Below are 14,565 nucleotides of genomic sequence, written 5' to 3'. Positions count from 1 at the left end.
GATCATAAATCGACATCCAGTTCAGTCTCTTTAAAATCAAAGGGGCGACAAGATCGGATTTTTTAGGGACCTTTAGTGGAAGCTGCTCGAAATTGATTTGATGTGTTAGTTTCACAACTTTGAAATATTGATATCCATCGGTGTCAATGAATTCCAGCAGGAAAACATGTTTTCGTTAAATAAATGTGCATCGCTTTTTCTTGCTGAACCAGGAGGTATGGGATGGCTGTATAATGGTCCTATGAAAATCCAACATGTATTCAACTGAAGACAAAGATAGAGAGATGAAAGGACCTCTTGTCCCGCGGGCTCGCTGCAACTAGCTCGCCCTCTTTTTAGATATTTCGTTGGCTAACTTGTATTGGAATTCTCTAATAAGGAGTGCATAGTTGGTAAAAGAAACTATCGAGGGAGGTCTTAGAAAAGAGTGGACATACACAGTGTTTGATGGCAGACTGACGCTTCCGTTTGCCCCTGAAACCAACAGTCTGAACAGTCCTACCGGACAGTGAGAATCTCGCCCTTTGACAGGAACCGCCAGGAGCGGACTTTCTGTGTGGTAAATACTTTTGGGAAAACGGAACAAATGCGGCGTCTGTGATTTCAAAATGGTCATGAATAATGGCTTAGATTTCATATTTTGTAATCTTCAGAAAAGCGCTATTTAAAAAAAAAACCGTGTTGAAGCCAGTGCTTCCTGTAGTAACTCGCATTCCAATAAGCAGATGAAAACAGAACCAGGTCTCGGCGAGGACGCGCAGTATATGAAGAATGACAACGGTCACCGGTTGCTTTCTGGTCTCCGCGCCAGTAGCTCTACAGATTTCACTGCATTGCCCTACGCAGCTGTGGCGCAGAGAGAGAGAGAGAGAGAGAATCTTGACAAGAAGCGGCTTATGGCAAATTCTTGTGGGTATTTTATGGCGAGGGTTATTGACAGGTCTTACACCGCACTTAACAAACAATCTGTCACCATTCTACAACCCTACCTGTCATTTCAAACAAGGAGCCACATACTTTGAAACCCCAATATCGGTTTAAAGGGTCAGGATGTCCTTGTTAGATGGTAGTTTGGAAAAAAAAACCACAGTGGATATTCACTGCAAACAGGCATTCGGAACTAGTCTATTAAACAGAATGAAATGTGTTGTCTTCAAAGATTAATTCTAGTCTTACAGCATCACTGCGACCTGAAATAATGTAACTGAACAGTATCAATTTCACTCGCTTTATTAGACAGTCTATGAAAAAAATCGGAAGGAAAATATTTATTTTTCCTTTTGCTGATCAGTTTCACCATTTAAATAACTGGAATTTAAATTCTTCGTTTTACAAAGAGAAAATTGGATGGGATATTTCAGTCCCCGGACTTTCTAAATATATATATTTAATCAAAATCTTCAGTAAAAACAAACCCTTTGATTTCCTGATTGCAATTTTGCAGAAATTGAACAGAATTCCCCTTTACTTGTAGAATTCTGACGACAGTATGTCGATTATATATACTTTATCAGACTTGATTGGGAAGGTATAATGCGGTATAGATGCAATTTTTTCTTGTAAGAGGAATCCTGTGTATACAAACTGATTCTGCAGGTGACCAAATAAAATTAAACCGCAAAAAGTTATTTAAACGGGGGGGAAATCGGATTACTGTTCTTCTACAGAAGCAAGACACGAGTCTCTATCACACTTGCTTCCAAAATGTATTCGTGACTGTGGGTAATATGTTATTTAATCAGTAAAGCAGCGCACAGTGCAGAACTTGTGATGGTTTTTGTATGATATTATTATGCAGAAGAAATCACAAAAGAGTCGAATCTCATACATGCAAATTAATTCAGGGCGCCATGCACCGTGGTCTATGTTTGTTTCCTGAACAGACTGTAAGTATAATGTTCTTCCTACCACATTCCTGGAAGGATGCTTGAGATTGTCTAACTCCTGACCTCCCCCCACCCCCCCCCCCCGCCCCCTGTATTAAATCCATGTCGTTTCGCTTCTCGTCGCCTGGTTGCAATGATGACACCTTAATGATCCCCTTCACTAATGCAGTGGGCGGCTGTGTCATTATTAAAGTTACACCCATAATCATTTCAATTATGCTAGAAAAAATATATAATGACGTGCGTACAAAATATCCCCCTAAAGGGAGAAAAAAACATGACTGGAACGATTCTATCCAAACCCGTCTATATTCATATTTATAATATATAAGCTCGGGTCATGTAAATGACATAACGACCTGTTTATGTAAACACACATGTAGCACAAGTATAATCATAAACAATAGCTTTCTACCATTTATAATATTTGTATAATATGTATATAAGAGTACACATGCATGCATTCCATCTAACCTTCTATGTTCACAGAGATCCTTACATTGTACAGATAATTCTATGCATATTTTGTGTTGCCTATCCTCCCTGCCTGACCTGTCCCTTCAGTTCTTGTTCCCCAACTTGCAGTAGTCATACTGATGTTAGCTTTTCGTTATAAAACAAACAAATCCCATTCTAAACAGTACTGGCTTGTCAGTCTTTACCCGAGGAAAGTACTGTTTGTATTTTTCTGTTGAGCTATGTCAGCTATGTAAACATATTAATAAAACGCAAAAAATGCACAAGCATCTGAATGAGGCTGGGCTCAAACGTCGGGGGAGGGGGCGGGACCCAAGGGCTGCTCAACCTTCTGCAGGGCGAGACTGCGCTCATTGGCTGCAAGAGTTTGGAGCGCAACATTGCAAGAGGCGACTGGCTAAGAGCGCTGTCACTCACTGCCAACTCCACTCAGGTTAGGTGACGGAGGCTGCATATTGGCAGCTCAGAGCACTTCCCTGCTTTCATCAGCAAGCAAGCAAACTTTCTGAAAGAAACCCAAGGATTTCAGTAATTGATGTGGAGATTCGCCTAGCAGACTGCAACCTTAGGAATACTGTAAAAAAAAACTTTTGTTTTTTTTTGCATTTTGTGTTTTTGAAACGCTTGCACCGCTGCGCGTTTGGAGGTGGCCAGATCTGCTGAATGATAGACGTTGACGGGGGCTGCAGTGATACTGAAAGTGATCGTCGCCTCTCTGGCTTGGCTCGGCGTGTGGAGTTAGAAGTGAAGGCTTCACGATATGATCACTGCGTGCTACATGGGGGGAAATGGTGCTCAGGCGCTTTGAAGTTGCAGAACTCTTGGCTTGAAGAGCTTGCTGAATCTGAGGTCGACTGCAGCAACAAAAATAATACTCTTGGCACCCAACGCCGATCCTCATACTTCTGAGTGATCTATGGGCAGGAGGAATGGACTATTCAGTATCTCAATAACTAGGAAGGAAGCAAGTTGAGAGTATCTGGAACTGAACGGACATTGTGATTGACGATCTGAAACGCGATTGAGTTGAGAAACAAAAAAGTTGATCCTAGAACTTCAGTTTTTTTTTAAAGTTGGCTTTTGAGAGAAAAGACTTTCCCCAAATTAAAAAAAAGACGGAGGGTTATTTGACCGCAGCCACTGTTTGAAGCGGTCGATTGCCGTTGTCTGAACCCTCCTTGCTGCTGTTCTCTAACCCGAGTGTTGTGATGCATATTCCCGTAGATCCCAGCACAAGCAGGCGTTTCACTCCTCCCTCCACCACGCTGACGTCCAGCTCGGGGAAGATGAGCGAACCGGTGTCACTGACTCAGCCCAACCCAGCAGGGCTGTCCCGAATCCGGCCCGAGACCCGCACGGTGGTCGATGTCCTGCAGGATCACGCTGGCGAATTAGTGCGGACTGACAGCCCCAACTTCCTCTGCTCGGTGCTGCCTTCACACTGGCGGTGCAACAAGACGCTGCCTGTGGCATTTAAGGTCAGTATCATTTGGTTTTTTTTGGTTGAAACTTTTTTTTGTCAAATTGGGAAAGTTTCTGCCGCGTTATAACCACAACCGCAATATTTATATACAGGTCGGTGTCTGTGTAGGAATACAATAATGACAAGAGCGTAAGCGACAATGTGCAATTAAAACATGCGAGTTTTTTTTTAAACCTTGTAGTACTACTTTAAATGTAACAAAATAAGCATAAATTGACTTTATATGTTTACACCGTCCATGCAAATAGATTCAATTAGGTTGTACTCCCGACAATGAAAATGTAGATTTTTGATAAATTGTTCTTCTGTAATAAATAAATTATTACTAATCTAATGGAAACGCAACATTTTGGCAATGTAAGAGTATATAATTGGATTACAACACCTACACGGAGTGCAGGAACATAATGTGCCTACTGCTTGTCGAGTACGAATATAATCTATATATACATATAAGTATATGAATGAATGCAAGATCTGGACTGGTGCGGGAGCTGTGAGAATTCTCTCCTGGTAACTGTATAACCTGTACTGAATGCGCCCAAGCCACACAAATTGGCGGTCATAAGGACCAAGGCATCATTTTAAGAAAATACATGTTGGATTTTTTTTTCTCATTTTAGATTTAAGCAAACATTACAAAATGATTGGAACATTCTTTGTGCCACACCGCCCTGTCTCTAATCCCCAGCCCCAGGACTGAGTAGGATGTCCCATCAACTCCTATAGTCAGAAAGTGGGCCCAGTCGCTCTCTGCGGTGTTAAATACACCGTGAGTGCAAAGCTCAAACTATGGCAGATGAGGAAAAAAAGGGTGAATTTCAGCATGTGTACAACCAGCACAGAAATTGCCTTTAATGCACAAATTCGGCGCATCAGAATTTTCAGATATCTAATGTTGACTAAGACTTTAAAAGAGAAAATCGAATCCTTCTTTGCAATACATAAGAGACAAATCGAAATTTAATTCAGCCTTCAAATGGTGCAGAACGCCTAGATGTAAAGTTTCAGTCAAGCTCAAACGGTTTATGCAAGTTTTCAGCAATCATAATCACGCTAACATTCAGTTAGTTAAAACAAAAAATACTGACTCTAGATAGCAATGCCATGGGAACGCTGAGACACCTTATCACAGCAATGACTGCTGGAAAACCCAATCCGGGAGCTGCACGAAAGGCGGAAAAATAATTCTTTAGATGGAGTTTTCGCACAATTCAAAGGGATAGACTGACGCCGGAGTTGTTGCATTCAAATCCAAACTAATTCACTGAAATCCAGTAGTGCCTGAAATAGGCTTGAAATCCATGGACAAGATTCCAGTTCTTTTCCTTGAAACTGATGTCCTTGTTCAAACATAAACTGTCAAATAAATTGCGTTTTACTCTTACAGATATACACACATACTCATTAATGCACCGAATATAAATTGATATCACTCTTTTTGTAATTCACTGCAAAGGGGAGCAATAATGAAATCATCTATACTTGTACCGAATCGGTGTTGATTTTAATTCAGTGTAAAGTCATGAATTGCAGTGCATTGCCGTGTGGGCAGAGTTTCCGAGCTGTCAGCGCGTTGTGTGTGTGTGTGTGTGTGTGTGTGTGTGGGTTTCAGTTATTTTGGAAGAGTTTAACCCGAGCAATGATTCGGTTGTGCAGGTCGTGGCCCTTGGAGAAGTTCCTGATGGGACCCTGGTCACTGTCATGGCTGGAAATGACGAAAACTATTCGGCAGAACTTCGCAACGCTTCGGCTGTCATGAAAAACACAGTCGCCCGATTTAATGACCTCAGATTTGTGGGGAGAAGCGGACGAGGTATTTGCAACGACAAGAAAAAAAATGATTTGTGGTTTTTGGGGGTTCGGGGTTAACAGTGACCTCTTTTTCCTCAGCACTAGATCGCAGCACCAGGGAATTCTTTCTAATTGCTTTTGCTTTCTAATCAGTAGATACTTATTTTTCCGCACTTTCCTCAACCGATTAGAGAGTTTAATCCATTTGTAATCATTTCATACCGCAATCCACAATCAATTTGATCGCACGGAATCCATTCTCTTGTTCGGAGGGCTGTGACAACCCAAGGTTCAGACAAGTCTTCCCCCCGCACACTGTTCCCCTTTTAACTCTTTCAACAGTCTTAAATGCTTTCATTTGTAGTTTTTAATTAACTTTAAATTAACATTAGATCACCTTTGCACGAATTACAAGTGATTTATGTTTTCGTATCCAATTGCAAATGCCTCTCAAAATTCCTATTTGTTTTGACTTAAAAAAATCTATCAATGTTCCCACCCTCAAACAAAGCCCATTCGATTTGAAATCGATTGTTATTTGGCTGCTTTGTCGATCTTTGTATTTTTTTCTCCGCCAGTTAACTTGATCAGAAAACAGAGTCAGGCTCTTTCTGAATTTTGAGCGTCTGGGCCCGCTCTCATTTTTAATGTAAACTCAGATTGCTTACTCGGTCTTTTGACATTTTCCCTTTTGCTCTTGATTCTCTCCTGCTTTGCAGATTTTGTGAAATGTCTAGCCACTTGTCGGATGGGGAAGGGTTCCTTCTGCGACTTTGTGTCAGCTTGCCCTGCTGAACTTAATGATAATTACAGAGAAAACTGATGATTTTTTAATATAATGTTGGGGGAGAAAATGATGATTGATTGAACCGTTATTAATAAGTATGTTTTTTAAAAATCCGCTTTGAACAAAACCCATTCAACCCTGGGCGAATCTTTCAGTTTTCATTTCAATGTTTGTTGGATCCGTAAGGCCCTTGCCGCCTTTCCGTTCAAGGACCCCTTGATCTTCTCTAAACGGCCCCATTGTCCGTTAGAATTATATATTTTTCTCAACAAAATCATCCAATCATACACGAGCAACAAAACAAGAAGCAATAACATTGACAACCCAACTTGCGAGGGAATAAGTACAGAATAGGTCAAAACAGCAAGGTGGACCCGACAGCAACTGTATGATGGTAAAGGCCAATTTAAAATAAAACAACGCTCATACTTATCTTCAACATAATTGTCAGCAAATGCTACACATTATTCATTCAGAAATTAATCTCTGGTTACATTTTGCACCATATATCATTTTTTTTGCACTCCAAATGGTCAAGAGTGATCATTCATAATTACCTCTTTGAGCAACCACTTATAATAAATTAGCGCTCACAACCAAAACAGATGCTCTTAAATAATATAAACTGCCGCAAGTATAAATATGTCATTCAAACTTTACAGATCCAAACCCCTGAAGGCGCATACTTTTGGGTGTCTTAAGGATATCTTCAATCTGCTGCCATGCACATTTATCTGCTCCCGTGCAAAATTTGATCATTTGCAACAAAGGCCGTTTAAGAAAGCAAAAACAATGAAGATTATCACTAAAAGAAAATTGGCATGTGATTTAAGTCGTGAATATAGTTTAGAAAATAATTAAGCAGGAATGTTTTATTAACTGCATGCCTCATTGTTAGGAGACAGTATCCTTCCGAGCTCTGTGTAGACATGACTCTTTCACTAGCCAATTGTGCTGATGTAGATCCTTCTATTACACTATACTCTGGTAACTGTAAACCTGAGCCTGGATGTTGCTTCTGCGTCTTAATTATTATTGGTACATATTTTAGAATATTTCTGTTGAACTACATCTATTGTTTATCAGCATTTCATCCACAAAGTGCCACCCAGGTTTAAAATGTTACCGATTGTACTACAATCTTCATTTTTGCACTCATAGAAAAAGAAGTTAATGCAACCCCAGGTTAGATTCTGATTTTTGTTTCCTCGTAATTAGGGTTTCCAATGCTTCATGGTTGCAGTTTAATTCTGAAAACTGGGAAGGATTTATCCACAATAGGACAATTTTAAAATTTACTTGGATAGTTTAATGGTCTGATCATTATTTTTTTTTTAAAGCCTTTAATGATCATTGAAAAATGCTTTAGATTCAGTCACAGCCAAAACACTGGAAAATAATTTCAACAGTCTTTCCATTTACAGGAGGTGCTGTAGAATTACACCTTTAAAGTAATTTTGTTCAAACTAAATGCAAGTTTGTGCACAAGAATAGGTCAGTGGCTGGAATATGTGGAAGTACATCTGTGTATATTAATTGTGGTTGATTTAAAAAATATATATAATGTAATAGAGGCAGTGGCCCTTTTCACTGTGTTTTGCTTATTCGGCTTTACAATTCCAAATCTCACCATTGTATCTGTAGAGAGTAATTTTTTATATATATATATATATTGGAACCAACAGTAGATTCAGTTCTAATGAGTTGGCAATAATTGAACTGATTGAAGTGCCATCAAGCTTGTGTTAAGTTGTGGTAAAGAGGGGTTCCACTCATGCCTTTTAATGGTTGCAATAGTTTTTTTTATTCCATTCCAAAGCAGTAAAACAGATTTAGGCAAATATAGAAAATACTTTACTTACTTATATAATTGCAGTGTTTGAACTTGGAAAAACAAAAACTCCAGGTGAACACTGTATAAAAAAACACCTAACCTGCAATTATACACCATACAATTATACACAGTTGGACATTTTGAGCAATCAACTGAATTTGACTTGGAACAGTTTCAGCAATTAAAATTATTTGTAAATATAGTACTTGATTGCTTGGCTCAAAAGTGGGTATTATTTTGGAAAGTTGAAGCTAAAAGAAAAAACTTTCAGAAAGCTTTCAAATAGAAAATGCAAGGATTGTTTCTGCTTTTTGGCAGTTTTGACAGTTTAAAAAAAAAGTATTGTTTTTCCTGAACTTTGTTCTTTCAAAAATAGCCTGTAAATGAAGATGCAGTTGCACATCATTATTTTTTATGTAAAAATTGCATCAATATAAAATCTATCCAGATGCCAATTATGTTACATCCACCTAGTATTGTGGAACAGTTTTTAATATTGGGATTAATGTTGTTTGTTCAATGGCCTTACTATTCTATTACAGTACTACTTCAATAGTCAACCTCAATAAGTTAATGTTCATAATAGCCTTACAAAAAGCATCAATCTGCCAGAATGCAGTTATCTGTAGTAAACACAGCATGCTAAGAGGCACTATACCACAACCTGCTATGTTAAGACATACTCACTCTTGCAGACATAAACTTTATATTTATAAGAAAATCTGTCTACTTAGAACCTATCATATTTATTTGTGTAATAAATAGGACTCCTCCAAGATGTTTTAGTTAATGTGAATCCTGGGATAATTACTTAAACACTCGAGTGACCCATTTTCTGTGGGTTTTGGCTGATGACGATATATGACGTTTCTTACATTGTATCAGAAATAGAAGCCAGTTCCTGTTGAGTGGAACCCCTGTTTACCACAACTTAACACAAGCTTGATGGCACTTCAGTCAGTTCAGTACAAGTATATAAACTGATGAGTGAATATTGAAAATGGAAAAGGTGCCAAACTCTTATCAGTCCATACCATTTGTATTTATTAAATTTGATGCCATAGTTTAACTGTACATTTCTGTCACGTGAATGGTTGCCCCCCCTCGCCTAGCTCTTGTTTACAGTTACAGTCCATGTTACCTGCAATTACATTGGACGAACCTTTTCACAGCGTCTACCAGAATACAGCAAAGGCCACAGTAAAGCATCACGAGGTGTTGTGCTGTTTATAGTTAAATGAGAAAGCTGGCAATAATTCAGGAGTACAAAGAGTGATTCCTGCATCAATTTTATTGTCAATATTTTTACTTAAAAGGAACAATGTAACATGCAGGACAATTTCACTTCAATCAGGTCAAATTGTACCAGGTGTACCTATAATTATACTCACGCCCACTGATTGTCCTACTGACGTCTGATACTGACGTCTGACGGGCTCTGTTCGAACATTGCGTTCTAACATCTGCTGTTGTTAACGTGAAAAAAACTGGGGAAAAGATAGCAACATTACGAAATGTTACAAAGGAATGCCCGGACTAGTATTTCCCTCCTAATCTGGTTATATGCATATTCCTGATCAGTGAGTAGGAATTGAGTCGGTAAATCTGACTACAGAGGAATGTGTTGTAGTAAATATAATACTATTAATAAAGCGAATGTCGACTCACAACCAGTTTGATTCTACTTCTCACAGGCCACAATGAACCACAAGAATGTCCCATAACAGTAGTATGCATTGAACCACATCATAGGACTGGGTTGAGCACCATGTCACCTCTGTAAGAGTCAAGTACCCACACCAAAATTTAAATTTGAAACTTTTAAGAAACAGTCCTTTAAATATCATGAAAATGGGAACGCCTGTAGTTATACTAACATTTTCATTCTCGCTGGTTATCTGGTAAATCTATAAATTTGCATAATGTAGCATTAAGTGGGATGCCAAAACAAAAGAAAGAAAATCGGAATATGGTTGAATAGTCGATAAGCTGGGCTGGTGTAAGGTCACTGAAAAGCTGTAACGTTGCTGTAGCCTCATGCTCTGCAGACTCAGGTTGAACAGTGAGATTTTTACCTGCAGTGTGTACTTTTTTTCCAGTAGCAACCGTTTCAAAAAATGTATTTAATTTTGCCAGTGTGAAATTTTACAGAATCAACATTTGTGATGGTCACATGAAGTTGATTCCGTCCCAGTGGTTGAAATATCGTGGTTACTGTTCTCAGCTGCAGTCACGACACAACGATGAGTCTTTCTGGGCTTTAAAATGTTTAGGTTTTGTGTTTCCAATTTCTGTTCTTTAACGATTATTCACTTAACTTCTTGACCTTTGGAGATTAGAGTTTTGGGGAAATGAAACAAGGGAAGGTATTCTTGTTTCTCAGGGGATAACAAAAGTTTATCAACTGTAAGAGTTAAGTGGGGTTGAGGATTGCTCCCTCCCCTCCAGATGCCCTATATAGGAACGGTCAGCTGATTCTTTCTCGTTCTATAGCACAAGAATGGTTTTATGGGATTATACCCTCTTCTTCCAATCATGTCTGTCAGCTTTCAATAGATTGCTTCTCTAGTTTAAAAGATGCAAGATGATATTTATTGTTTCATGATATCCACTCTTTTGAGTAATTAGATTTCCTGTGCAGCTTGAAAATTACACACTTGGGGGGTAGAGTTTTCGCTTAGGGTGCAATTGCCGATTTCGGCGTAAATTGCGCCCAAAATTGCACCTGTTTTGTAAAGTATTTCCCCCCCCCCGGCCGACTTTCCGATCAAACTCATTTGCATATCACCGAACATAAAATCTGCCGTGAACCAGCGCAATCTGGGCAGCGTTTTAAAACGTAACTTTTTAAAAATTAGACTTTAAAAAGTTTTCCTATGTATATTTAAAAATGGTAACTTGTTAAAGTTTGATTAAAACAGCTGAAAATAGGTTTGTAACAAAAAAATAAGCATTTTTAACCAGTGTCGATCCACCTGATTTTAAATGACTGAAATTCACTTTAAAAAAAACTATTTTCTAGTTATATTGGGGTACGTTAGTCAGTTTCTTAGTAAATTAAAACAAAAATCACATTTAAAAGCTTTTAAAACATACCTGTTAGTGTCCTTGCACATAAAGATCCAGCTAAATTTTTAAAGCCTCCTTGAAGGCCTGCAAATGAGCGTAATTAGCGGAAACTCCCAATGGTGACTAATTCACCCTGGGGGCATGACCAATTTGTGGGCGGGGCCTGCTTGCAGTGCAATGTTTTTAAAACTAGCGCAAAAGATCGCGGAAACTCGAGTTGCACTGAATGCAAATTGCGCTTAAAATTCTGCGATCTTTTGCGCCAGTTCATAGAATCATCGAATGGTTACTGCACAGAAGGAGGCCCGTTGAGCCTGTGCCGGTTCTCTGCAAGAGCACTTCAGCTAGTCCCAGTCCACCACCCTTTCCCCGCAGCCATGCAAATTTTTTTCCTTCAGGTATTTATCCAACTCCCTTTTTTTTGAAAGCCGCGATTGAATCTGCCTCCACCACCCTTTCAGGCAATGCATTCCAGATCCTAACCACTCGCTGCGTAAAAAAGTTTTCCCTCACGTCGCCTTTGGTTCTTCTGCCAATCACCTTAAATCAGTGTCCTCTGATTCGCGACCCTTCCGCCAATGGGAACAGTTTCTCTCTATCTACTCTGTCCAGACCCCTCATGATTTTGAACACCTCTCCTCTCAACCTTATGCCGGTTACGCCGATTTTGGCCAAATTGCACCGAAAAACCCACCACAATCGAGCGGAAACCCCAAGCCATCCTTTCTGTGCTACAATACCACCAGGGTCAATACTCAGTGAAGATGGAGTGCTGAGCTGTATGAAGATGAATTTATTGATGTGTTTTATCTATAATATTATCTTAATAAATCAGAATGTTTGGATAAATTATTTTTGGTGCAGAAGAAACCCACACAACCAAAGTCCTCAGCAAAATATATTTGATTAAAGCGCACTCCCTTTCAGAATACTGTACTGGAGTATGTATCATCCTATGATGGACTGCACAGCCCTGTTAAACTAATATGAATGACATCTGTATGAGAAAATAGGGAATAGACACTCCTGAACGGCGGTGACAAATTAATCCGATATAAATGGTGGTTGCAACCTCAATGTCGACGAATGCTTGAGCCTGACCAGAAGATTTAAGCTCACTCCTAAGGCTGCCTGCATTTCCCGCCCACCGCTCTCAGCTTGTGACTTCTTGCTTGTCACTGCTGAGGGGGTTGAGGCCCACTGTCCTACTGTGGGCATCCCCCTCGTGGGAGCACAAAAAGAACTCGCAGAACCCAAGTTGTGCCCTGTTTGAATCCCACCTCCAAATGACGGATGGTGGAGTAGTAGTGATGGCGGCCATGAGACAACTGCTGCCCAGAAAGATCCCACCTTACTGATAGGGGACAACTCAGTGGGGGGGAGGGGGGGCGGTGTAGAGGAAGCTTGGAAAAATGTATTTGACAAAAATCAGCTTCATAGTTAATCATTTTATTCCATTGCTTCCCCCCCCTTTTAAAAAAAAACCTAACGTAACTATTCACTTCTACATATCGTGTTTCTGCCGAGGACATTGGGGAGCTTTGGAAACAAAGGTCTTGAAGACCGTTACTAGTGCCAAGGCATGAGTAGCCAAGAGGTATTTTTGGAGCAAGTTGCAATAAGGTGAGTTCATTAGTTCTTCGCTCGCAAAAGATACTCCCATAGAGGTGTAGCCTGGAACTAATGAAATCCATCCCTAATGTAACAGACTGATTATATCCATCAGGGTTTATTTCATAATAGACTTCAGTTTTCTGTGATTTTTCCACAAAAAAAAATCAGCAGTGGGCGACTGAGCCACTCTGCACCAACAGGCTCGGGAATGTTGTCCCCCTTCCTGTTCCCGTTCCTTCCCCAGTCTGCAATGCTTGACGTGTCTGGCAGAAACATGGCAAAATAAACAATCTTTTCTGTTTCTCCCCCTGTAGGTAAGAGCTTCACACTGACAATCACCGTATTCACCAGTCCTCCTCAGGTTGCCACCTACCACAGAGCCATTAAAGTTACTGTGGACGGACCCAGAGAGCCTCGCAGTAAGTCAGAGCTCATTTTATAAATTTCAAACATAGAATACATTCATTCAGGATTAATTATCATCCAAGATCGGTGCTTTAATCAGCAGCAATTACTGCAAGTAAAGTGTTCATGAATAGGCTTATTCACCGCTTGAAATGGGATTGCTGAGTTGTGCTGTACAGTGATATCAATTATTATATATTTACACTGAAAACTTAAATACATGGCATAAAGATAACATGGAAAGTGTTCATGCAGGATTAGCAGTCATTTCAAATCAGAGGTTATAATCAGCATTAGTTAATTACAGCATTTAACCCATGAATGGGCAGATTCAACGCGAAAAATGCAACTGATCCCTGAAGTATTATTTCAGTATTTTTAACAGTTATGGAGGATCTGAAGCCATGGATATTTAATAGTTAAAGAGGAATTACATCTGGAAATTCAATGCACTAACCAACATGCTGTACATGTGAGGTACTGATGTTAAGTCATGATTGTAATCAGAACAAGTGTGATATTGAATGGTTGTTTTGCTCCTTGACAGTAGTAGGAACATTTTAAATAGTCAACTTCTTGAGCTGAATAATTTGCTTGTTGTTGTTCCCTTATTATCAATAAGCAAATAGAAGCAGATAAAATGGACGATTTTCTTGGGCTTAGCCAGCTTGGACCCATGCAGGCGATAGTCCTAACTGTTGCTGTACTGTTTGAGGTGACCCCAACACTTAAACTTTATGTTCGGACATTTAAAGCTGTTGTGCTTTTCAGCCAGCTTTGCGGATCTAAAGATGGAATAAATTTTTAAAAAAATCATATTTCAGATATGCTGGGTTGCAGGAATGTTGTACTTCTCGTGCAACAGTGTCTGAAATGTGGAACCATGCAGTTTATTTGCTAACTGGGCTGAGGTCTCCTCTTCATTGGTAGTTCCTACTGATCAAAGAATCAGGAACAGACAACCAAGAGCAGAGGTCAGCACCATTAGTGACCAAGCCGGGAGTACAATCTCCACTACAAACAAAAATGAGGATTTTTTTAATTGATCGCATTCAAAATATGATTTTTTTTTTCCTGAAGGTAAGTACCTAAACTTTAAACATTGAAAAAAAAACAACCTTGCGGCTGGCCACTCTGCCGTTTGTGATCATTATTTTTTGTTGCCGTGCCTGATTTGATTATTTGCTGCAGCAGAAGAAGGCCCAGTGGCAAACAT

The 14,565-nt window shown here is 39.5% G+C and overlaps 1 protein-coding gene across 2 annotated transcripts in view; it reads left to right on the top strand.

The window, feature by feature from the left end:
• The first annotated feature begins 2,792 nt into the window (after nucleotides 1-2,792).
• Nucleotides 2,793-14,565, top strand: part of runx3 (RUNX family transcription factor 3) — a 77,273-nt gene continuing 65,500 nt past the window's right edge. Inside the window, exons 1-3 of one of the 2 annotated variants that reach the window (XM_085962637.1) lie at nucleotides 2,793-3,841; nucleotides 5,506-5,662; nucleotides 13,259-13,363. In XM_085962637.1, coding sequence (XP_085818763.1) covers nucleotides 3,572-3,841; nucleotides 5,506-5,662; nucleotides 13,259-13,363 — 532 coding nt within the window. In that variant the 5' untranslated portion in view covers nucleotides 2,793-3,571. The remainder of the gene's footprint in view (nucleotides 3,842-5,505; nucleotides 5,663-13,258; nucleotides 13,364-14,565) is intronic. The other variant, XM_085962636.1, reaches the window with a different exon arrangement.

Source organism: Somniosus microcephalus, chromosome 20, assembly GCF_052327205.1.
Source record: "Somniosus microcephalus isolate GS21.2 chromosome 20, FLI_Smic_1.0, whole genome shotgun sequence".
In the NCBI taxonomy this organism is placed as follows: Eukaryota; Metazoa; Chordata; class Chondrichthyes; order Squaliformes; family Somniosidae; genus Somniosus; species Somniosus microcephalus.
The sequence above is the reverse complement of the archived record's forward strand: the minus strand, read 5'-3'. Positions and strand labels throughout refer to the sequence as shown.